General features: G+C 36.9%; 1 protein-coding gene across 2 annotated transcripts in view; it reads right to left on the bottom strand.

Annotated features, from left to right (window-relative positions):
• Positions 1–260: 260 nt before the first annotated feature.
• Positions 261–21,241, bottom strand: part of UBE2F (ubiquitin conjugating enzyme E2 F (putative)) — a 169,108-nt gene continuing 148,127 nt past the window's right edge. Inside the window, exons 10-11 of one of the 2 annotated variants that reach the window (XM_075180344.1) lie at positions 9,473–9,528; positions 261–1,319 (exon numbers count right to left, since the gene is read on the bottom strand). In XM_075180344.1, the coding sequence (XP_075036445.1) occupies positions 1,142–1,319; positions 9,473–9,528 (234 nt within the window). In that variant the 3' untranslated portion in view covers positions 261–1,141. The remainder of the gene's footprint in view (positions 1,320–9,472; positions 9,529–21,241) is intronic. The other variant, XM_075180345.1, reaches the window with a different exon arrangement.

Raw genomic sequence — 21,241 nt, 5'->3', positions numbered from 1 at the left:
AAATATTATATAATGTCTCTCTTCCAAAGTTGTTTTAGTGGTTTTGAATGTTATCTAGATTAAAAGATAACAAAAGACTTTCAGTAGACCAATGTTCATATCCTAATGTCAGCAAGTTACAACCAATCATTTTATCATGACGCCTCAGACACATTAAATTAAATTATACATTTGTTTTGGCAAGTAAGTAATAATTTCCAACTGCAAACAATGCTACAAATAAATAGATTCTTAGAAATCAAGACACCAAACAAACATGCTAGAGCAAAGAAAGTGCATATCCGTGTATTTATATAACCCATATACATTTTCAGGGTGTGGTTACAGAGTTTCCATCAAGCACCTTTAAACGAGATAATTTAAAGTTGCATTATCACAGTAAAAAGTCAATTCACCCCTTTTCTACCTCTGTGAAACCCACCCTGTGCACTAGTAACTCTTTCACTGCCAGAAGATCTGCATATTGCCCCGACCTCTGCCAGCACACAGATAAAATCATTGTTTAAAAATAATGTATTTTTAAGATGCTGCCACACAAGCCTGCTAATTAGTGAGGCTTGTCACGTTGATTTGGTGTCTAGGTCCAGCCTCTTATATGGCCCTAAGCTCCTAATTAGTGTAAACGTAATGTCTGGTATTTAAGAGTAATAGTTTTTGAATTTATATTCTATATTGGGGTACCTCCAAGAAGATTAACCCCCATTTAATGTTGTTAAACTTTAAATTGATTTAACCACAAAGTTTACTACCCATCTCAGAATAAAATAGTATTTGGCTGCTATGAATATTTCTTACTGTGGTTTCGGCCTATAGAAGGCCCATAGATGCATATCTCCTGCAATTCATTTTTAAGTCTGAAAAGCACAGGTTTAATATGACTATCCATCAAACCTTCTTAGAGAGTGCATAGTTAACTAAAAATCAACACATCTCTGATCAGATTTCATAGAACACTCCTTGTATATTGTTATGTATTAATCTTCTGAAAAATCAAGTATTATTCTCCCCACTCCAAAAAAACAAAACAAAAAAAGCACACACATCAAAAGCCAAAAAAGGGGAGAGAGTTTGAAGTTCCTGCTGGCTGGATGCTGAGATGGCATTAGAGTGCAGGGGCTGGAGGTAACATGTTTGGTTTGTATCAGTCTGGCAGGGAGAGGGCACAAAACCCGTCCAATGGCTTCCAGATTCCTCCCCATATGGCTCTGGAGACCCCATAGAGGTTGGCCACTTTTCTTGGAAAGGCGATCACAGATTTAAAGTTGGCATCATCTGGCGTAACGCTTGATGTAATCCTCAACTTTATTTCGATACTCCTCCTGCAAGAAATATAAAACAGAGACAGGCATAAAAATACATCTACAGAATCAAGTACAGGATACTCCAGTAGATAACGTGGTAGGTAATAATTAGGTAATTACTGTATTCTATTGTACTAAAGCAATGATCGCTCGGTTCTTGAGTAAAATTGAGTAAAATGAAACAGTACACAAAGTCTATGAATGTTGAAACTGTAAAGCCAATTTTAGTAGCAGCTTTTAAAAAAAAAAAAAAAAAAAAAAAGATATGTTTTACTTGTTAAAGTGAAATTACTGTCGGTCATACCTGCATAATTATATCTACCCATCTTGTTAAAGGAGACTATTCACCCACTCTGCTTTTTTTTAGTTCAACATCGCACTCCACAACAGAGTTTCTAAATAGAACAGCCCAACGAGAGGTACTCTAATACTTCACAAACCTCTCTAAGGCTATTTCACCACTGCTTTAGACAGACCATTACTTTGCATGTGTTGACAGAATTGACCAAACAGTGCCCGTGACACATAAAACCTATGTGTGTAGAAAGCACTGGATTTCAGTGTCCTCCTCTCATCACCAGCAGCTGATTTAACAATTCAAGGTATCAGGGAATCCGCATGTCCCAAAAAGTCCCTTCTTTGAAATACTGCCTTTGGTGTTTTTATAAAAAAAAAAAAAAGGTGTTCTTTTGAGAGCAGTGATTTGGTAACAAGGGCCTTCCTGATAATGTCAGTGTTCCATTATCCTGCGTAATGCAGTGTCAACCCCTTTGCCACAGAGGCTATTTTGGCACTTTTTAGGTTGGTAACATCCCAATATCAATATCTGTAACTTATCTGTGCAGTACCCACACAAATTATACCTTGCTTTGTTTTTTTTTTTCTACAGAAGACTTTGAACTTTCAGAAAATACTATTAGTTTGCTGGTATCTCCTGTCACAGCACAGAAAAATCTACCTAAAATGGACAAAAGTGTGTGTGTTATATTATTCTAGCTTAAACCATCTTGAATGAAAATGTGTAGGAAATATATGGGTAGACAAGACATACCATTTTGAAAACTAGACAACCCAATGCATCAAATGAGGGTACCCCTTAGTTTATCGAAGCCAGGAAGGGGGAGATATGGGCAATATAACCTCTGTAGCCTCTTTGGACTTCTAAAGTCTTTCTGTAGTGCAGGGTATTAATGTAAATAACTACTACTAAAGGGGAACTACCCTCTTTCAAACAAGTGTGCCCCTGAGTTTTTAGGTACCAGAATGAGAGATCTGTGCTTCACAAACTGGACCCCTTAATGTTTTGTCTAGTAAACAGTGATATTATTGTGTGGTGATCATGTGATTAAAAAAAAATAACTAAGGAGCTATATTATTTAAAAGAGGGGATTTTGCACTTTCAAATTAGGATGCCCCCGATTTTTTGGGAACCAGGATATGGGAGATCAATGCCACCATCCTACATCACTGGAGTGTGACACCTAATTATTTCTGTAGTGTGGGGTATAATTGTCTGGTGATCACCAGATAACTATTAATTGGACACCTCATTTGAAAGAGTGGACTCCCTTTCTTTCAAACTCAGGGTGCCCCTGAGTTTGTAGGTGCCTGGATGAAGAAGATAGAAACATTTAGTGCCCTCATCCCATTCCTTGGCTTTGTCATTGTGATAATGTCATTAAGTCACACTCCCTCCCCATCGACAACCAGGGCCGTAACTAGGGCTGTGCGACAGGGGCGACCGCCCAGGGCGCAACGCTGAAGGGGGCGCAATTTAGGAATATTTTAGGTTACTTTGGTTAAAATTGAGGGCTAGGGGGGTGGCATTTCTCTTTCTTGCCCTAGGCGCTAGAATTCTAAGTTACGGCTCTGTCGACAACCAACATGAAATAGCTGGGTCATTCCATGTCAGTTCAACCAGGGGTGTCCACCATCCATCTCAGATTTGTTCGAAAAATTATTTAGTTGAGAGGATGTCAAAACAACTATTTCTGCCAAATATCTTGACTGTCTGACAATTAGTCGATTAAATATTGATTTTTCAATTCATCAAATAATTGACTATCACGGATTCTTTAACCAATTTATTTTAAGTATCACGGGTGTTTATTAAGTGATCACCACAAAATTTGGACCCCTAAGGTAACTTCCACCAGAATCCAAAAATCCAAACCAAATGACTATCTGCCGCATGCTTTGCGTTACGGTAAAAACGCACGTTTTTCAAATAGAATTAAAGATAGATACAATAAACATCAGGGATCCCATTTTTTTGGGGGAGGGGGGGTGTGTTTAAAAAAGATATACATTACTACCACAAAAAAAAAAAATCAGCATGTTACTCTATTTCATAGTAGAGAAAAACATTAATGAAGTTTATGTTCGATTACAGATGTATTGCATACATAATTAGCACAAGAAACCATGAACTTTAAAACCTTTAACATAACTTAAGTCCATAACTGAAGTTGAGCCAACAATCTCATTTTTCCCTTGTTTGGAACTTGTTGAAACGGTCTGTAATTTTCCTTAAAGTGTCAGCAGAAAGTTTATACTGCCTTCCAGTACCTCCTTGGATAGTAGGCACTTCCGTTACACAGAGGACATGAATAAAAGGAACAAAACACTTATCTCTTGAAGGCCAGGACAGCACATTTGTTGATTGGTTTCGTTTCATGAAGTGTACCAGCACATCTTGTTCCTCATTACATTGAATGATATATCCAATGTACCAGATGTTATCATACACTGCTGCTATGTATGTTCCAGGTTGCAGATCACTTTTTTTCTACATTTTTTGTGACTGTGGTCATAGACACACTAAATCTGGTTCCTGCTGTCTTTATGTCGTCTGATGACAATCGATATATGAATAGGTCATCATTACTAATAGAAACCTGTGATGAGAACGTGTTCCTGCCACAGTCTTCTAGACATTAAATTCTTCTGCAGTCTGCTTAACTGTCCAGCTGTTTGGTGCCAGAGATAATATTTTTACTACTTATTGTTGTGGTGTCTCTTCACACTTTTGTTTTAATTCATATATCACACTCTGTAAATCATCACAACCTGAACATTTGCTTACTGGGGTGATTCTAGTGATGTGCTAGGAAAAGACAACATTACAGTAAGCTTCTCTTGAATGGCTGTACTTGGATGCGCTTTCTTTCTTTTAGCGTATGTCTCCCGGTGTCTTCTCTTTACCCAATGCAATTTCACTGGTGAACAACCAAGCTTTGTAATACTTTCATTCAGCTCATCTGTTTCTGCTGGTTCAGTTACAGCATCCACTGGGGATTCAACTTCTTCTGTTGGCATGTCTATGTCTGTTTGTTCTTTACAGTTTAACAGTTGAATTCTGCATTTTGGGCAAAGTTTCTGTTCTGGCTTAACAACAGCATGAAGCTGACAGTAACCATGTTCTTTGGCCCACTTCAGTGACATAACTTTTAAGCTTTTTCTGGCTCCCTTTTTGTGAGACAAGAAAGGATTACAGCATGGTTTCTGAAATTCTTCAAATCTTAGCAGCAGAAACTAATTATGATGGTAGCAGACTGAGGTTCCAGGATCATTGCTTACTGCATTTGAAACTTCAGTTCTCAGAATCAATAGTAATTTTTCTTCATCTGTAAAGTGGTCCCAACTATGTAATCCAATGGTTTTTGAGTAGACAGTAAAATGGCAGTCAGTATTTAAAAGACTACCAAATGTGCACTTTTCATGAGCAGCTGCCATGATTGACTCTTTCTGTGTCCCCCTCTCTCTTTCTCTGGAAAGTTTCAGTTTTGGTTTCTCTAAAGGGAATCCCCTTCCCATCAGTTCTTTTTGTATAATTTCCTGTATGGGAGTTTTATCCCATTGCCTCAGTTTAGTTCACTTTTTTGGTATGGTTTTTAACAATGTGTAAATTATGTATGCTGTACAGCAGTATCGAGCATCAAATTCATTATTTTTTTCTCCACTATGAAACAGAGTACCCGGCTGAATTTTTTGTGATAGTAATGTATACCTTTTTTTAAACACCCTCCCAAAAAATGGGATACTTAATGTTGATTGAACCTAGCATTTTTAATTCTATTCAAAAAACATGTGTTTTTGCAGTAACGCAAAACGTGAGTCAGAAAAAGTAATTTGGTTCGGATTTTGGATTCGGGAGGAGGAGTTACCTTAGGGGTCCAAATTCTGTGGTGATTCCTTATAATGTGATACTTTAAATATTCTCCCAGACAGAACACGTGTCAGGACAAGGATGTTGGGGTATACTAATGCAACTATATACTAAAGCCTCTCATTGATAAATAAAACCTGTTTCTAGATGAGGATCAATTTGCCAGTTGAAAACAATAACAGTAGCACACAGACCTTCCATAGAAGTTGCAAGCTTTTGGGATACAATGACCCTTGTAGACCTTAACTGAAAAAGGAATTCTTGTTTCTTGAAAGCCAGCAAGCTCTTAAGAATTAGCTAGACATTCAATTCAATAATCCTGCATCTATTCAGTTGGCTAGCACAGTATCACACTGATAAAAAGAACAACAACCTAAACTACTTATTGTATTTTACTTAATTGAAGATTGGAAAAACTTTAGGCAGCCATATTTAATGACCTAATGTTAAACAATAGAGGAAGTCCTCAGCCATATAACTTGTATTATTACAATTCATTTGACACATTACACAAAACATAACATGGGACATTTAGGAAAACTGGTGGACTGGAAACATATGCTGTAACCTTCATTCAAAATGATCTGCCTTTTTATTTTTACTGCAAATTGTCCTTTTCAATTACTGCCTATAACTATCCTTTATGAACTGCAATAGCAGCTGAATCAAAGTGGGTTAGAGGTGGCTTAAATTTCTCACTTGATCAGAGTGTTATTGTTTGGACAGATGGGTTGTATTGTGCTGCAATGAGTTACTTAAGTGGAGTATTCGGTTTGTTCATTTTACTTGTCACAATCAACTATGCTGTTAATCAAAGAAATCACACATGGACCATATTGGCTCACCCTACAGACATATAAATATAAAAAATGCATGTGATTCAAGCCCTCATAGGAACTTATGTCAAATTACAGTTGCAATTTTGTATGGAATATAGTGATTGCAGAAAGGTTTAAAACATATAAATACATCTCTATAATAATACATTTACACCATATACATTATTAAAATATATTATACCTTTATAATTTTCAATGCTTGCGCAACAGTTCTTGCACAAAAAGAACATATGGGCATGAGAAATGGGTTAATTTTACAGGCCACTAGCTGGAACCTCTGGAGTTATAGCAGAATATATATATATAAAATTTCCTCCTGTTGTCCACTGACATACATACCCTTATGTGTCCAGTACTAGATGAACAGGATTGGTTTTTATAGGTGAGTGAGCAGTTTTTATTGTTTAATGCTCTTCAAGACCAGACAAAAACATGGAGAATTATGCATCAGACAGAGTGTCAAGGCAACTACTGTGCTACTTTACACTTTACCAGCCCAAGGATGCTACCTCAATGAGCCACAGTCATCACGTTATAGTTCGAAACAAGTCTTGTATAGTAACTGTAACCAAAACATTTTAATTGTAAACTGTAACTACATCACAAACCAACCATAAAAGGTAAAAATAATACCAGGAACATGGGTGGCGGTGGTGAAATGTATTATGGTTAAAGTAGTATTTAGTCCCACATTTTAAAGAGCATTAGGAAAACACAGTACTGCATACAATTTTAAGAATAAGTGTTGGGAAATAAAACGGTTCTGCTTAATTTCCTGCCTTCAGGGAGCATATTGTTAACTCCTGTGGAAGGCATATCTTGGGACGGTCCCGATTTAGGCGGGACGGTCCCGATTTAGGCGAGTAGATATGCCCCAGGTGGTGAGGTCATGCCCCCATCTGGCATAGCCAAATCCCCAGTCCCGATGCTGCCTGCAAAAAAACGAAGGGCGGTATGGGAAAACACTGCAGCCACCTCAAGCTAGGACAAGGATGCAAAACACAGACAAAGACAATATGTGTCATTAACAAACTGAAAAAAAAAAGCTTAGACAACCAGAATTTATTTATTTTGTGAACCTATTTGAGTGCCAGATCCATACAATGATCTACTGACCCCATTCAGTTTTCTGATGGTTGGTGTCTGTCTGCAAAGACTTTGTGAAGCTTCCTGTGGGCATGCAGTCTGTGATAAGAATGCCACCTTAAAGTACTACGTACCATCACTCTAAACCAACCCCTTAATCATATATAACTTTTAATTTTTTCTTTGGAAATACAGTTGTTGGAGCCTCCCTGATGTCTTAAGTCATGAAAGTAAGGAAACATCATAATGTCTATTTCACATGTCACAATCAAACTACTAAAAAAAAAAACCCCAAAACACTCAGTTATAGTCATTAAATCAGATTCCAAAAAAAGAGAAATATTATAGCGAATTCAATATACAGAAGGTAACACACCAGTCAGACCCCTACACATATAAAATGTAACATCTGATACAACAAAATGTATTACAGACCTCAACAAAATACCTGTCCCGCACATCCACAAAGACCACACATGGAAAGATTAAAACAACTGATGCACAATAGATGTTAACTCACTATATGATAGCATTCTAAACCATAACTGAACACTAGTAGAGGGTGTATAAATTGATAAGAGACCCAACAAACTTCATAATAAATAGAATAAAATATTCTTGCACACAACTATTTTATCTACCAAGACACATACTACCAACAGATACAAGTAACAGCTATTGGAACCATATTTATGGCAAACTGTAAATGAACATATATGGGAAGAAAACTCTCCACATAGAAACAATCCATACAAAACTACACCTAGTACCATGGAAATGTTACATAAATTACATCTTATTTGGGAGGAAACAAAATCCAAACTCAAATTAATCATAGTAGTCCAGACCAGCACCTGATGTCAAGGAGACTTAAGTCGTTCTTGCCAGTTGCAAACACAATGCTTCAGTCAAGTGTGATACAACATGTACCAGAGAAACTACAGCAGAGGAAGCAGATTTCAAAATTGGGGTACAATTCATCAGCCAAGGAACTGCCAGAATTTAACATCAGCTAACCAGTCCAGATGAAGCCCTTTCCTAGAGATCACACAAGCTGCTGGAGACTAGCTAGGTTCCCGTGTGGGGTAGGTTGCACCACACTCCTATCTTGTGGATGATACTCTATATAGGCACAATCGCGTGGACCTGCGAGTAGCAGAATGGTCAGGGAAGCCAAACTTTGGTGGACAATCTGCCCATGGCCTGAAAGTGGAACCACACAGTCCAATGAAGCCACTGTCAGGTCAGGAAGCTAAAAGATCTCGTTGTGATACCAGAGAGTGGTCGGAATGAAAGAATGGAACATTCAACTATGGCAGAGAGTATCCAAATATACCATTGGGATTTCTCAGTACAGGTCACGCCTACTAAAACTACACAGACCCCGACAGAGCACGGTTTATTCCCAGAGCTGTTGTGAGATATGGCCCCATGATAGACTCAATTTATAGACATATAGTAGACTTCTAGCTGTGTTATAATACACACAAAAAAAGTAATGGGAGATGTTATCCTTATGTCAGGCCCCACCCTGTGGTGTAATGTTATTGGTTAATATTGCCAGACTTTACCTTTGACCTGGATGTTGTGTGTTCTGTTCCTGTTTAAACATGGCTATAGTTATCTAGCAGTTTGTGTGCAAGTCCTTATTGCACGCATCAGAAACATTATCTTTATTTTATCTTCTCATATCCATTTGACCACAATCACTTCCATCACTGCCTCACTTATACAGGCCGGTCCCATAGCAGGCTACCTGCATTTTTTCCTCTTTAAAATACTCCTAATAAGCTGCTGAGCAGAGTGTCACTCCCCCTGGTAAAATTTGACAGCCAGGCCATGCTCTGGAAAATGAATAGAGTCTCTTCAGAATATGCTAAGTTTTATTTTGTACGTACAGTACAAACTATTCAATTCCAAATGTACAATGGTCATCAATAACTAATTTTTCATGTCTTTTTTTATACGTTTAAACCACAAAATAAATATGTAGATAAGTGCAACATTAAAGTCTTATAGCCAATTTCTATAGCTGTAACTTATGGACACATCTGACCTCCATTTGAAAAATCATTTACCAGCATAGGCCCAACCGCAACTTCTCTTTTTCCTTTGTTACGTGTGAGGTAGATTTCTAAAGAAAGTGCAAGTTTAGATACTGTGACAAATTTTCGCATACTTTATTGAACTTCCGCAAAAGCTTATTTCAGTTGTCACTATATACTGTTAACTCTTAAGCACCCTAAGCATTATAATATAGTCAGTTTATTCAACTTCCATTTGCAGTCAATGATTAGCCATATTAGCTCTTATATACTTCTATTAATTAATTAACTCCAAAGCAACTCCATTACCACCTATAATGTTCACAAACTCTTATTTGTGGTTTATCCAACGTACACATTTTTATTTACCTTTATATTAGTACACATTAATCCATAATATCTGCTCTGTATACCATCCTATTTTTTACCAATAATTTTCATTAATCATCACATTCTTTTCATTTCACATCTACAGTTCTAATATACTATTTTTAGAACTTCTTCACTGACTATATAATCCATTATCATTTATGAAAATTAAATTGTACCATTATTATTTTTTACCATGCTGCCCCTGCATTTATCCACCAGACACTCCTTAAAGCTGGGTACACACTACAGGATTTTCCACCAACTTTTTCTGCCAATCGATTTTACATCCGATCGCTCGGTCCATGGACTGCATACACACTAGCCTCTTTTCAGACGATAAAGGGAAGAGCGGCCATCCCGGTAGCGACTTTTTACAGCTATGCTGTCGTGATTTTAATTTCGTACACACTGAAACAATATTTGCGGGGCATGTAACGATATACCAAAGACAGTAGCATAAAGGGGCAGAGTATTCACTACAGTTAACACCCAAAACTGCATAAAGAGAAGATCACACTGTCTCTTCATTCATTCCTATAAAACAGAAGTTTATTACCATACATAAAATTTAGAAAACACATTTAACTTGTAAAGTGCAATGCAATAATTATTCCCCAATGATAAAATCCCTTCATATGTAATGGTCCTGTATGGGTTTAAGTTATAGCTCAAAATCTCCATATATGAGACTATTATACACGAAAAGGCATCACCCACAATGCTTCATTCTCTGTGGGAATCATCGTTGATTGGTCCACAGCAGAAACGAACGCCCATGTCTGAGTGTATAAAATGACAGAGGAGCTTCCCTGGCGCCAAGGAGCGTAAGAAGATGGCGGGGAAGAGAAGGCGTCAGTGGGGGTTGCAGCTATGGAGATGGAGACAGAGTCAGATGGTGCTGGAAGGGCCAAAATTTTTTGAAAAAGTTAAGGTAAGGGATGGAGATGCTGAAGAAGAGCAAAGAGCAAAGCCAATGAGCCCAAGAGAGGTGGAGATGATGGTAAAAGTACCGGACCAGTACGACTACGACATTAAAAAAAGTGAATAGCACGTGTAGTGTATCTGTTTGAAGGACTTTATGTATTTCATTCTAGTTTCACACGAAGCAATGCAAACGCCTGATTTGTAACATAGATATTTTTTATGTCAGAACGAAAAATGAAAGGTGAGAAGGCTTGTTTAGATGCCACTGATACCACTAATGTAACACCTGTGATCCAACAAGAAAAAATTGATGTTGAATACCAAGATATGAAAGAAGTTATACATAAAGGTATTTCAGTGAACCTGTGCAGACAACTAAATGATTTAGACACATACCTGTACCGTTATAATAATCAAAATGGCACCTGTTTTCCAGAATATATGAAGGCTAAGAACGCTATTATTGCGATTATGCCAGAGGGACCACAGCATAAACTGATCTCGAGCAGTGTGCAAGGTGAGCAAATGAGAGTATTTATGGTGTTTGATATAGATTACCTATGAAACCAGGAAATAAAACATTTTTACCATTAAACTTCTGTATCTGTAAAGAAATCAAAGGGAATATAAACTAGAGATGGACGGGCTTGGTTCCCCGAGAACCGAACTTTGCCTATACGAGTACCGAGCCGAGCAGGCTCGGTACTCTCCCGCCCGCTCGGATTCCAAATCGAGGCCAAACATCATTGTGACGTCGTCGGATCTCGGGGCTCGGTTTTCGCGATAATTGAAAATTTTAAATACCAGCCTCCACAGCAATCCATCGCCATTTGACAGAGGGACAGAGCAGGTTGTAGTCACAGGCTGATTAGAGCAGGAACAGAGAATATACCTTATTTTTCATCCAATTCTGCTAACAATTCTGATTACAATTCTGATAACAATTGATAGAGAAGAGAAGAGAGGAGGATAGGAGTCTTTTTTTTTTTTCAATATTTGGCACTACAAGTGTTTTGGGGTGTCCCCCATTCTTTTGCATTCATTTTTCTGGCTGTCAAAAGTCATATTTGTCAGCAGTATCTAAAACAATTTGTAGCACTACAAGTGCATTGGGCTCATAATGGATTCAAAGCAGTGCACATGAGCAAAATCAGCAACCAGGTTCTGTCACCAGTCCTGATGGTAGTGTTTCCAGTACGTCATCTGGGAAAGGTGATGTCAAACTACACAGTCTTTTGAAATCAGTAAAAAAAAAAAAAAAAAAACCCTAAAAAATTACTGTGTTGAAGCGCAAGAGAAGTGTAACTGAGGAAAAGTTAAGTGCCGATAAAAAAAAAATTGCCAACATGCCATTCTACACACGCTGTGGCAAAGAGAGAATGAGGCCTTCACCTTTGTCTATTAGTGGCAGATCAAAAAATGTTACCGAGCCTACAAGTGGTGCACAACTACTGTTACGCATCAAAGCCGAGCTGCAAGATAACAGTAAGGCATGAGAGGAAAATGTTTGGTCTGAATCACAAATGACACCAATCCCTGAGGAGAGTCCATCCAACAGTGGAATGTCTAATCGTGAGCACTCTGATAATGTACCCATAAAGGGGCCTTTCAGCAGTTCTGCTGATGTGTGCCTGAACAGCCCTAGTGTAGCCGGTGATACACCAAGTGAGGATGACACTTTGGAATTAGAAGAGGATGAGGGGGAGATTTGGGTAGCTGACGAGGGCGCTGATGAGGATGCGGTTGATTGTGTAAGTCCTGCGCCAGTGGCAGCAGTTCAGGCACGTGAGGTTCTGGCACCAATTTGCACTTTCCAAACACAAGCAGAGATGACGCAGGTGGCAGACCACAACAGTTTGACATCTGGGCTGGTTTGAAGGATTTGACAAAAAGATGTGTGACCTTGCCCATAACTGCAACCAATCCTACTATTAACATTCAAAGGATGGTGGAGGGCCTAGCAGGAATTAAAGTGTATTTTTCCTAATTTGCACTAATACGGTTTGGGTGTAATATACACCCAAAGTCGAGTGCTCAATTGCTAAGAGTCATTGATGAAAAGGAAGACAAGCAGGCTTGTCTGTAGAATTCGCAGGCAAATTCTACTGCGTTATATAGGCAACACCCAAAGAGAAGAGCTCCATTGCTAATTGTAGTTGCTGAAATAGAAATAATAGGGCTGACACTCTTGGTGTAAATCTGCAGTTACATTTTATTGTACCATAGGTCACTCAGAAACAGGAGAGGTGGCAGGGTTCACTGCTAATCTTCCTTAAACAATACTAATTCATCCCACCATCATAGAAGTCTATGTACTATGATGTAATTGCCGATAATGTCCTTCAAAATGGAATTAGTAGTTCATTTTAGGGCAGAGCTGTCACGATTTTTGGCCAATTCTTTTACAGCAGAGCAAATATCTAAATGTTGTGCGGAATCATCTGCATCACCACTGAGTGTCTTGGGAAAGCAATTTTTGTACAACAAGCAGTTGCCTGAGAAACTGAAGGAGAAGACGTCTCAACAAGATGTCGATAGGTCTTGGATCCTTTGCGACTGGGTTACAGATTTTCATACTTGCTTCCTCTTGCAAAGGATTGTTTAACTGTAAATTATTGGTTATGGGGGTATTGATGATGAAGGTGTTGGGGGGGGGGGGGGAAGAGACATTGCAGGTGCTGGGATGTAGATAAGAGAAGGGAGGCAGATGATACTGGACTGCTTGTTGTTATTTTTTTTTAACCTAAGTTTCTGATTTTCCCAACAGCTTTCCAAGAACTCGCTGGAAAATGACGTAACATGGATGAGGATCCCAGATGGTTAAGGTCCCTACCTCTACTGAGTGTGGCTTTAAAAATGCTACAAATGGCTAGACAACTGTTGTCAGGATTTGTGTAAAAATAATTCCACACTTAAGAGGTGGATTTTTGGCCTTATGCCCAGGCATGACAATGGCCTTTTTCTTATCACTGGCAAGAACTGCAGTAATTTTTCTTTGAAAGTGTATGAAAATCATATTGTGACCTAGGAGGTGGGCAAAATTGAATGGAAATGACTGGAAATTAGTGCTAGTGAGGGTAATAATAATGTAGGTACAAAATAATACCTAAATTATGTTATTTTATGGCCAAATTTTTTTTTTAAACAAATATCAAAACAAAACCAAACCAAACCAAACCAAACCAAAACACGCAATGGCGGTTTGGCAAAACCAAAACACGACGGTAATCGAGATCCAAAACCAAAACACGCGGGTCAGTGAGCATCTCTAATTTAAAGAGGCACATATAGAAACTGTTGTAATTCCTACACCGTTCACCTGATTTGGATGTAAATACCCTCAAATTAAAGCTGTAAGTCTGCAGTTAAAGCACATCTTGTTAGTTTAATTTCAGATCCATTCTGGTGGTGTATAGAGCCCAAAATATGAGAATTGTGTCGATGTCCCAATATTTATGGACTTGACTGTGTGAATACACACACACACACACATATATATATATATATATATATTCCTGCAATCTGCTTGCATGTAAACATAATATTTAACTTTCTTTTACACATGCTTTACTACCCCCTCCTCCTTGATACTTCCTATCTCAGGCATATTGTTCAAGCTTTCATATCTCTTGCTTTGTCTCTCTCATTTAATATCTCTCCTTACTTACACAAACTTGTTTTCGCTCTCTCTCTACATAAAAAAGCACACACAAAGAGCAAATACTGATAACCCTCATATACATTCTGTCTTTCAGCATACACACACTCGTAAATACATATACACCCACACAGGAACCTCTGAATTTTAATAGAGAAATGAGAATAACTGAATTATAAAGTTAACACAACAGAATAGGCTAACAAGTAAGATTTGGATTATAATTCACTTCTGAAGTAGCTTAGTAAAATCTATATTACCATCATGTCTACTGAAACTATAATGTATTATCGATATTGTATGCAAGCATTTTATGTACTGCATACTTGATCTCAAAGGTATCTTTGTAAAGTAAAAGATTTTGTACCTTTTGTCCGTGAGGGAAAGGATAAATCTTTTGTTCGTTTATATCGAAAATGCAGTATAGTGAAATGAATTATAGATTGGTATTTATTTAGCGATTAACACATAATGGTGGGCTATCTGACGTGGGGAACAATAGATGTGTAATATTTAGGTGGTATAAAGCCTGGTCAAACAAAGGAATTGCATAAGTCTCTCTTACGGTTTTCTAGTTGGGATGCATAAGTATTACAACTATATTCCTTGTTTACGGTTGGCGTGATACAAGGTGAATGTTTAAAAAAGTTGTGTAAAATAATACCTCTTAAGTACATTTGAGATGTCTGGGGTGCATGTTTTTCCACACGACTAAAATAGTAAAAAAAGTTGCAAATTGCATTATATCCCAATAATTAATGAGATATTAATAAATTATTTTGTTATTAAAAAGATCAAAGGCGTTGTATCATTATTATGGTGGAAAACCAGGTCTCTATTACGGTCACTTTACAGCAGCTAAATACTGGACAAGCAAATTAGAAAAAAAAAATGAAGGCAAAAACAACATACACGTAGCTACAAACTGGAATGTGACTAGAATAAAGTTTAGAAATAAATGTGGTTATAAACCAGTCAGATTGCTTTATAAAAAAAAAACAAAAAACGGCAACAAAAGGAAAAAACCCTACGTAAAAAATTACACATTCCTGTCAACTGTCCTGATTTAAGGGGACTGTCCTGCGGTCAGCATGTTTGTTCCGACTTGCAGGAACTTGGGAGGCATGTTCCCGCTCACCATGGTGAAGTCATTTAAAGATGGTTAACAAAACGTTTGCATGTAGCAGCTCTCAGAGTTCTGGCTATGGGGACAGGGCACCTTAGGACTAAAGTTTGCTAAGTGGCAGTGCAGCTTTATGCAAAGTGAGCAAACCATTATTAAATCTATCCAATATATTTTAAACAAACACCCTTTTGGGCACAATAATGCACACAATGCTCTTATTGTAAAGATCTTTATATTCAGACCTTATAATACATGTATTAACCAATCAATACAAACAGCAGCTTACAGTAGTGCATGTAAAATTATATAAAAATACATCAACAAAGCAACTCAGCCACCCTTTCCACGCAGATTAAACCCTCTGCCCACTTAAACATAATTTTTTATTTTTATTGTACAACTCAGGTGACCAGAACAATGGTAATAACAATGGTAATGGTAAATTTCTAGTAGAAGACAGTCACAAGAATCACAAATTACTGCACCTCAAACCTGGCATTACCACAAGAGACTGTACATTACAGTCAAAATTCAGTAAGATTACAGTACCCACTACAGATTTTTTTTCAAACATTTGTTGATGCCCTAATAACGCCCTTAACTACCGCATGATAAACAGATAAAGATTATGATTGTAGTGTGAGTCCGCCAGCTGTGCATGTGTTTGGTGTCTAGTAATGCTGCAAATTCCCCTTAAAGCAGAACAATTTGTTATAATGGGAATGCTCCATTTACAATATAGATACAATATGTGAATTGCTGCAGGTGGAATGTGTCTCTCGGGGAGCCATGTGGTCTAGCCACATAATTGACAAGCCTGGGAAATGTTTTTTCTCTCTACAAATATGGCTGCTTTTCCCATGGAGTACAACATAATTACGTTCTTCAGATTTAAACTTTGCCCCAATGTGGGATATCACAGGGTTAGTTAATTTTTTTTAGATGAGTATTCTGTTCAACAGGGCACAGTCTGCTGTTATACATTCTTCATAAAAGACTTTAATGAACTTTTCCAATCATTAGACTATAGCTTTTGTAAATAGTACATTATCCACGATCCTTTGGCATGTATATGCTACCTTAGTCATTAATTACAGACATGAGTGTGAAAGAAAACGTAAGTGGCATCAATTACTTGTGTTGAAATCCCTTGATCACAAGTGGAAAAGGGCCAGAAACGCTCTATACACAATACATTTGGCAGTAAAACATCGATTTTCTACCCAAATCATGCTGTGCTTGGTCAGAGAGTTTTCTTGGAATGGCTCGATGTCCCCGTTGAATAAAAGGAACAAAGAGGTAAAGAATCACTCACGGAAGTCATAGTGACAAATTATTTACTGCTTCTTTTCATCTGCAGTGAAAGGGCAGTAGCATGAGCTGATGTATGCAATCAACTGATGCTTAAAATACTAGAACTAGACTGTTATTGAAGATCCTTTATAAAGTACTGTCACCAGACACTGAACAATTGTATAATGGGGCCTACATGGAGAGATGCAGAACACTCAACATATTTATTTCCATATTTACTTAAAAATCAGTAGTCTACAGAGATATATTCCTTAATTTTATCCAGTAAATTAATGCAACATTGGCATGTTACCCACAAAATTTCAGGATACTGCTGGATATACGGCAAACATCCATCACAAACGTCAATCTAAACAAGTTGGATGTTTGAACTTTGTTACACATAGAGATGCATTTTTGGCTACTCCTTTCAATATCTAGCTCACAGTCTGTCTCTAAACGATCGTTGACTTATATTTTCCCCCTCACATTATGACCCTTCCCAGTCTTCACTTACATAATCACATGAATGGAGCACCAGACTCATCTCCTGAATTACTATGTGCTGTGTTGAGCATTCTCTCTTGATCAAAAGCTTAATCAAACCATTATCTAAAATCAAAGTATTTGTGAAATCGTGCAAAGTACTTTGTTATGATACATACAATGTTTCTCTTGTTTCTGCATGTCTCCTGAAGAGTTGTTTAAGTTTTATAGGGGACCTGTAATACACTACTCAATATTTACTTTTATGGGCCTCATTTAGCTTTAGAAGTAAATCCAACTAGAAGGTTCAATTTTGCACCTTGGCAAAAACATGTTGTGCTGCAGGGTGGACAAATTTAAAATGTGCAGACAGATACAGAGCTTGAAGGAATGCCCGTCCAAGCTCAACTGTAAATCTCAGTGTAAAAATAAAGTTACCCAATATACATACTACATGCAAAAGCAGGTGCTATTTTCACTGCATGAAAATATGCATTTGCACCACTTGCATTGCAACATGGCTAGTCCAGGTTCATATTTGCACACTAAGCTCTGTTTGCTCCTAACTCTAAATATGGTTTATCTCACTTAAAAAAATAAGTAGGGCACATCATTACCATAATAATGGATTTTCATTGCTCTGACATGAACATCATACAAGGTCCAAGTCATAAAAATCTGAGTGGTTTAAACAGTGCTAAACCAAAAAATAAGGGAAAAAACTGCTATAGGCACTAAATAAAGTAAAATACTACATTTTAATATACATAAAACCCTGATAATATAACTAAACGTTACTGCAATCAAAAAAATATAACCTGCAAACGATAAAGAATTATTGCAGAGTTACTGCATCAATAAATATTAAGAGTAGAACATTCTGCAATTTTATAATTGAGAATGAAAGAGGATAAATTCACTTACAGTTAAATATGAAATATTACTAACATAGTAATGAATGCTACAAGAATATATTTTTTCAACAGTGCTGCAATAGCTCTTCATGGTTAAAACAGACATGCATTTATCAATTTTAGCAACTGATTTTTATTTTGCTCAGATTATATTATGTTCCTGTTTTTGTTTTTTTTAAACATGCCACAGATAAATTTACATATTTGTTGAATACAGGCACATATAAATGATTATTTAGAAACCTAACTGAACGTCAGGAAAGTAAAATATAAATATTACATTTATCACAGTAGCCATCTTTTACATGGAGATTTACTAAAAAGCCTACCAATCCACTGCATAACCCCTTCTCCATCTCTCAAGATCTTCATTCTTCATATCACCCTCTCTCATTTCAACCACCCCCAATTATTGTGAGCTGTCATTAGCATTGCCAACCTTGCAGTTTTTTCTTAAAATGCGTAATTTCTTACAGAAAATTGTTGAAGTTAAAAAACTATTTTGGTGTCCACATTTGTATTCCTTTCCTTATATGCAGCTAAACGGACTCTTAAACATACAATAGCTAAAGATACATATGAAATAAATACTTAAAAAATGGGAATACATTCAGCGCTAAATGGTTCTTTACAAAATACTAAAAAACAAAACAAATATTCAATGATCTAAAAATGTAAGTTAACAAAATACTTATATTTGACGGTGTTTTATCTAAAGAGACTCTCCTCTTCTCTATGCCCTCCCAAATGGGAATTATGAAGAGAATCAGAAAAATATCATAGTGCAACACTGTTGAAATTATAAAACATAAATTACAAACATATGTAAAATTTTCTTAAAAACAGATGTGATGATAGTGATCTTGATATTACTCCTTAACGTGACATCTGTATAAATACCTCTGTGCCATCTCTACCTATTGCTAGAAAACCTAAGAGAGTTTATTCTCTTTATCAGCCTTATAAGAGATCTTTATTTGGGGTGTTTTCGTCACAACTTTTATCCTCATATGTGAGAATGAAAAAAAAAGGGAATATTGTTTTAAAATTATATCATATTTTTATTCTAAACAATAAAAGTATAAAAATTCTTTCATCCATGTTTTATAATTTCAACAGTGTTGCACTATATTTTTCTGATTCTTTAATGTATTTCTTTGGTTTGCAGTGGAACATAAAAATGCAGAATAGATATTAAATTGTAGCTTATGCCACAGAGGAATCCTTAAATGGGCCGGACAAAAATATTGGCACCTTGTAGAAGTAGTTATATTTCTAACTGGTTGTCAATAACGCACTCACCACACCCATGGCTTGAATGTTACTGAAGGGGGTTAAACACGATTTAAGCATTCACATTTACAATCATCACCCAGGTTACTCATCTAGCTAAATCAATAACCCACACCCCAAATTGCTGTCACCACCTACTGTATTAGGGCAATAAAACCCTATAACTCTGTGACACCAATGTACAAGCTGGCACACACTGCTTTTTGTCATCCTAATGTTTACAGAACACAAAATGAAAACAAACCCTTCCCTACAGACAAACATGGAGGAGGTTCAGTGATGTTTATGGGTGGCTGGCTGCATCTGGCAATGGGTGCCTTGGAGGTATGCACGGCATCATGCAAGGCCTGGAGATTACTAAGCCATGTTGGAGCACAATTTTGAATCCAGTGTCATAAAGCTGTGTCTCCATCAAAGCCGAGTCTTTGTCTTTCAGCAGGACAACAACCAAAAAACACTCTTCAAAAAGTACCCAGAAATAGTTGAAGGCAAGACACTAGTTAGTAGTTAAGGGAGAAGGCAACATTCAAATCTGGGAGCACTGGAGCAGTTTGTGCAAGAACTATGCAACAAACTATCAGGGGAGTGATGCAGGAAGCTCATCTATGGCTACAGAAAGGTGTTGATTGCAGCAATTTTGATCAAAGGCTGTGCTACCAAACATTAACTCTAGGATGCCAATAATTTTGTCAACTCCATTTTATTTTCTGATTTCAAAATATATACAATATTCAGAATAAAACAAATGTTTCTGTAAATTACCAGTGAAAGACTTGTGGAAACCAAATACTTTTGTTAGGCTCACCTTACTTCTAGAGGAAATTGTTTATTGTTTTATAAACACAAATATGCCACTATGCATATTATTTACAGTATTGCAATTTTATCACTTGACATTGAAATGAAGAAACAAAATTTAGACCACTATACACTCCTTTTTACTTTTATTCCAAGAACCTGCCATATAGTATTATTTTAATGCATTTTTGGCTTTACTATTTAATACATGCAAAACCTCTTTCAAACCAATTGATGATGATTTTTACATTTTACTGTTCTAAAGTAAACTATATGATTCCAAAGAACAAGAAATATTTAACAGCTTTCCGTTCTTTGTGAAATATGTTAAATCTCTGCTTCTAGTAGAGTGTTAATACGAAATCTCCCAGCCATGAAGGAGGTCAGTGATCCTAATTATGAAAACTGACATTAATTAGCCCTTGCTGTGATAAAGAACACCTTATGAAATCCTGTTTGTGTCACTTGCATTTATTGATGGCACCTTGTCTGTTTAAGGCCATGGCAGTCTGACCAAAGAACCAGCTACAGAGATAAGTACAGCATTAACAAATAGTGAGAGGAGAGGCAGAGTTCATGGATATGTCTCATTATGAATAACTCATAAGAAACACAATCCCTTTTCATGTTTATATGTTTAGCTTACTATTTGTTTTATATAAATGAGTATTTTTTTTATTTTCAAACAAAAAGAACCCCCCACAATATGGTTTCCTACAACACAAGCATTTTATGAAAATAACTCTAATTACCATAAACAGAAGTGAGCTACAATGCTGTGACTGACATACAAAAAATTAAAACAAAGTGTAAGAGAACACTAAGGGGCGTATTCAATTGTCAGCGATAACGCTGCAAAACAAGCGCTCGAAAAATATTACTGTTTATACAGTAATATTGCGCGTGAAAACCGTTAATACGGTAGTTTACTCGCGGAA

The sequence above is a fragment of the Mixophyes fleayi genome, chromosome 7 (assembly GCF_038048845.1).
Source record: "Mixophyes fleayi isolate aMixFle1 chromosome 7, aMixFle1.hap1, whole genome shotgun sequence".
In the NCBI taxonomy this organism is placed as follows: Eukaryota; Metazoa; Chordata; class Amphibia; order Anura; family Limnodynastidae; genus Mixophyes; species Mixophyes fleayi.
The sequence above is the reverse complement of the archived record's forward strand: the minus strand, read 5'-3'. Positions and strand labels throughout refer to the sequence as shown.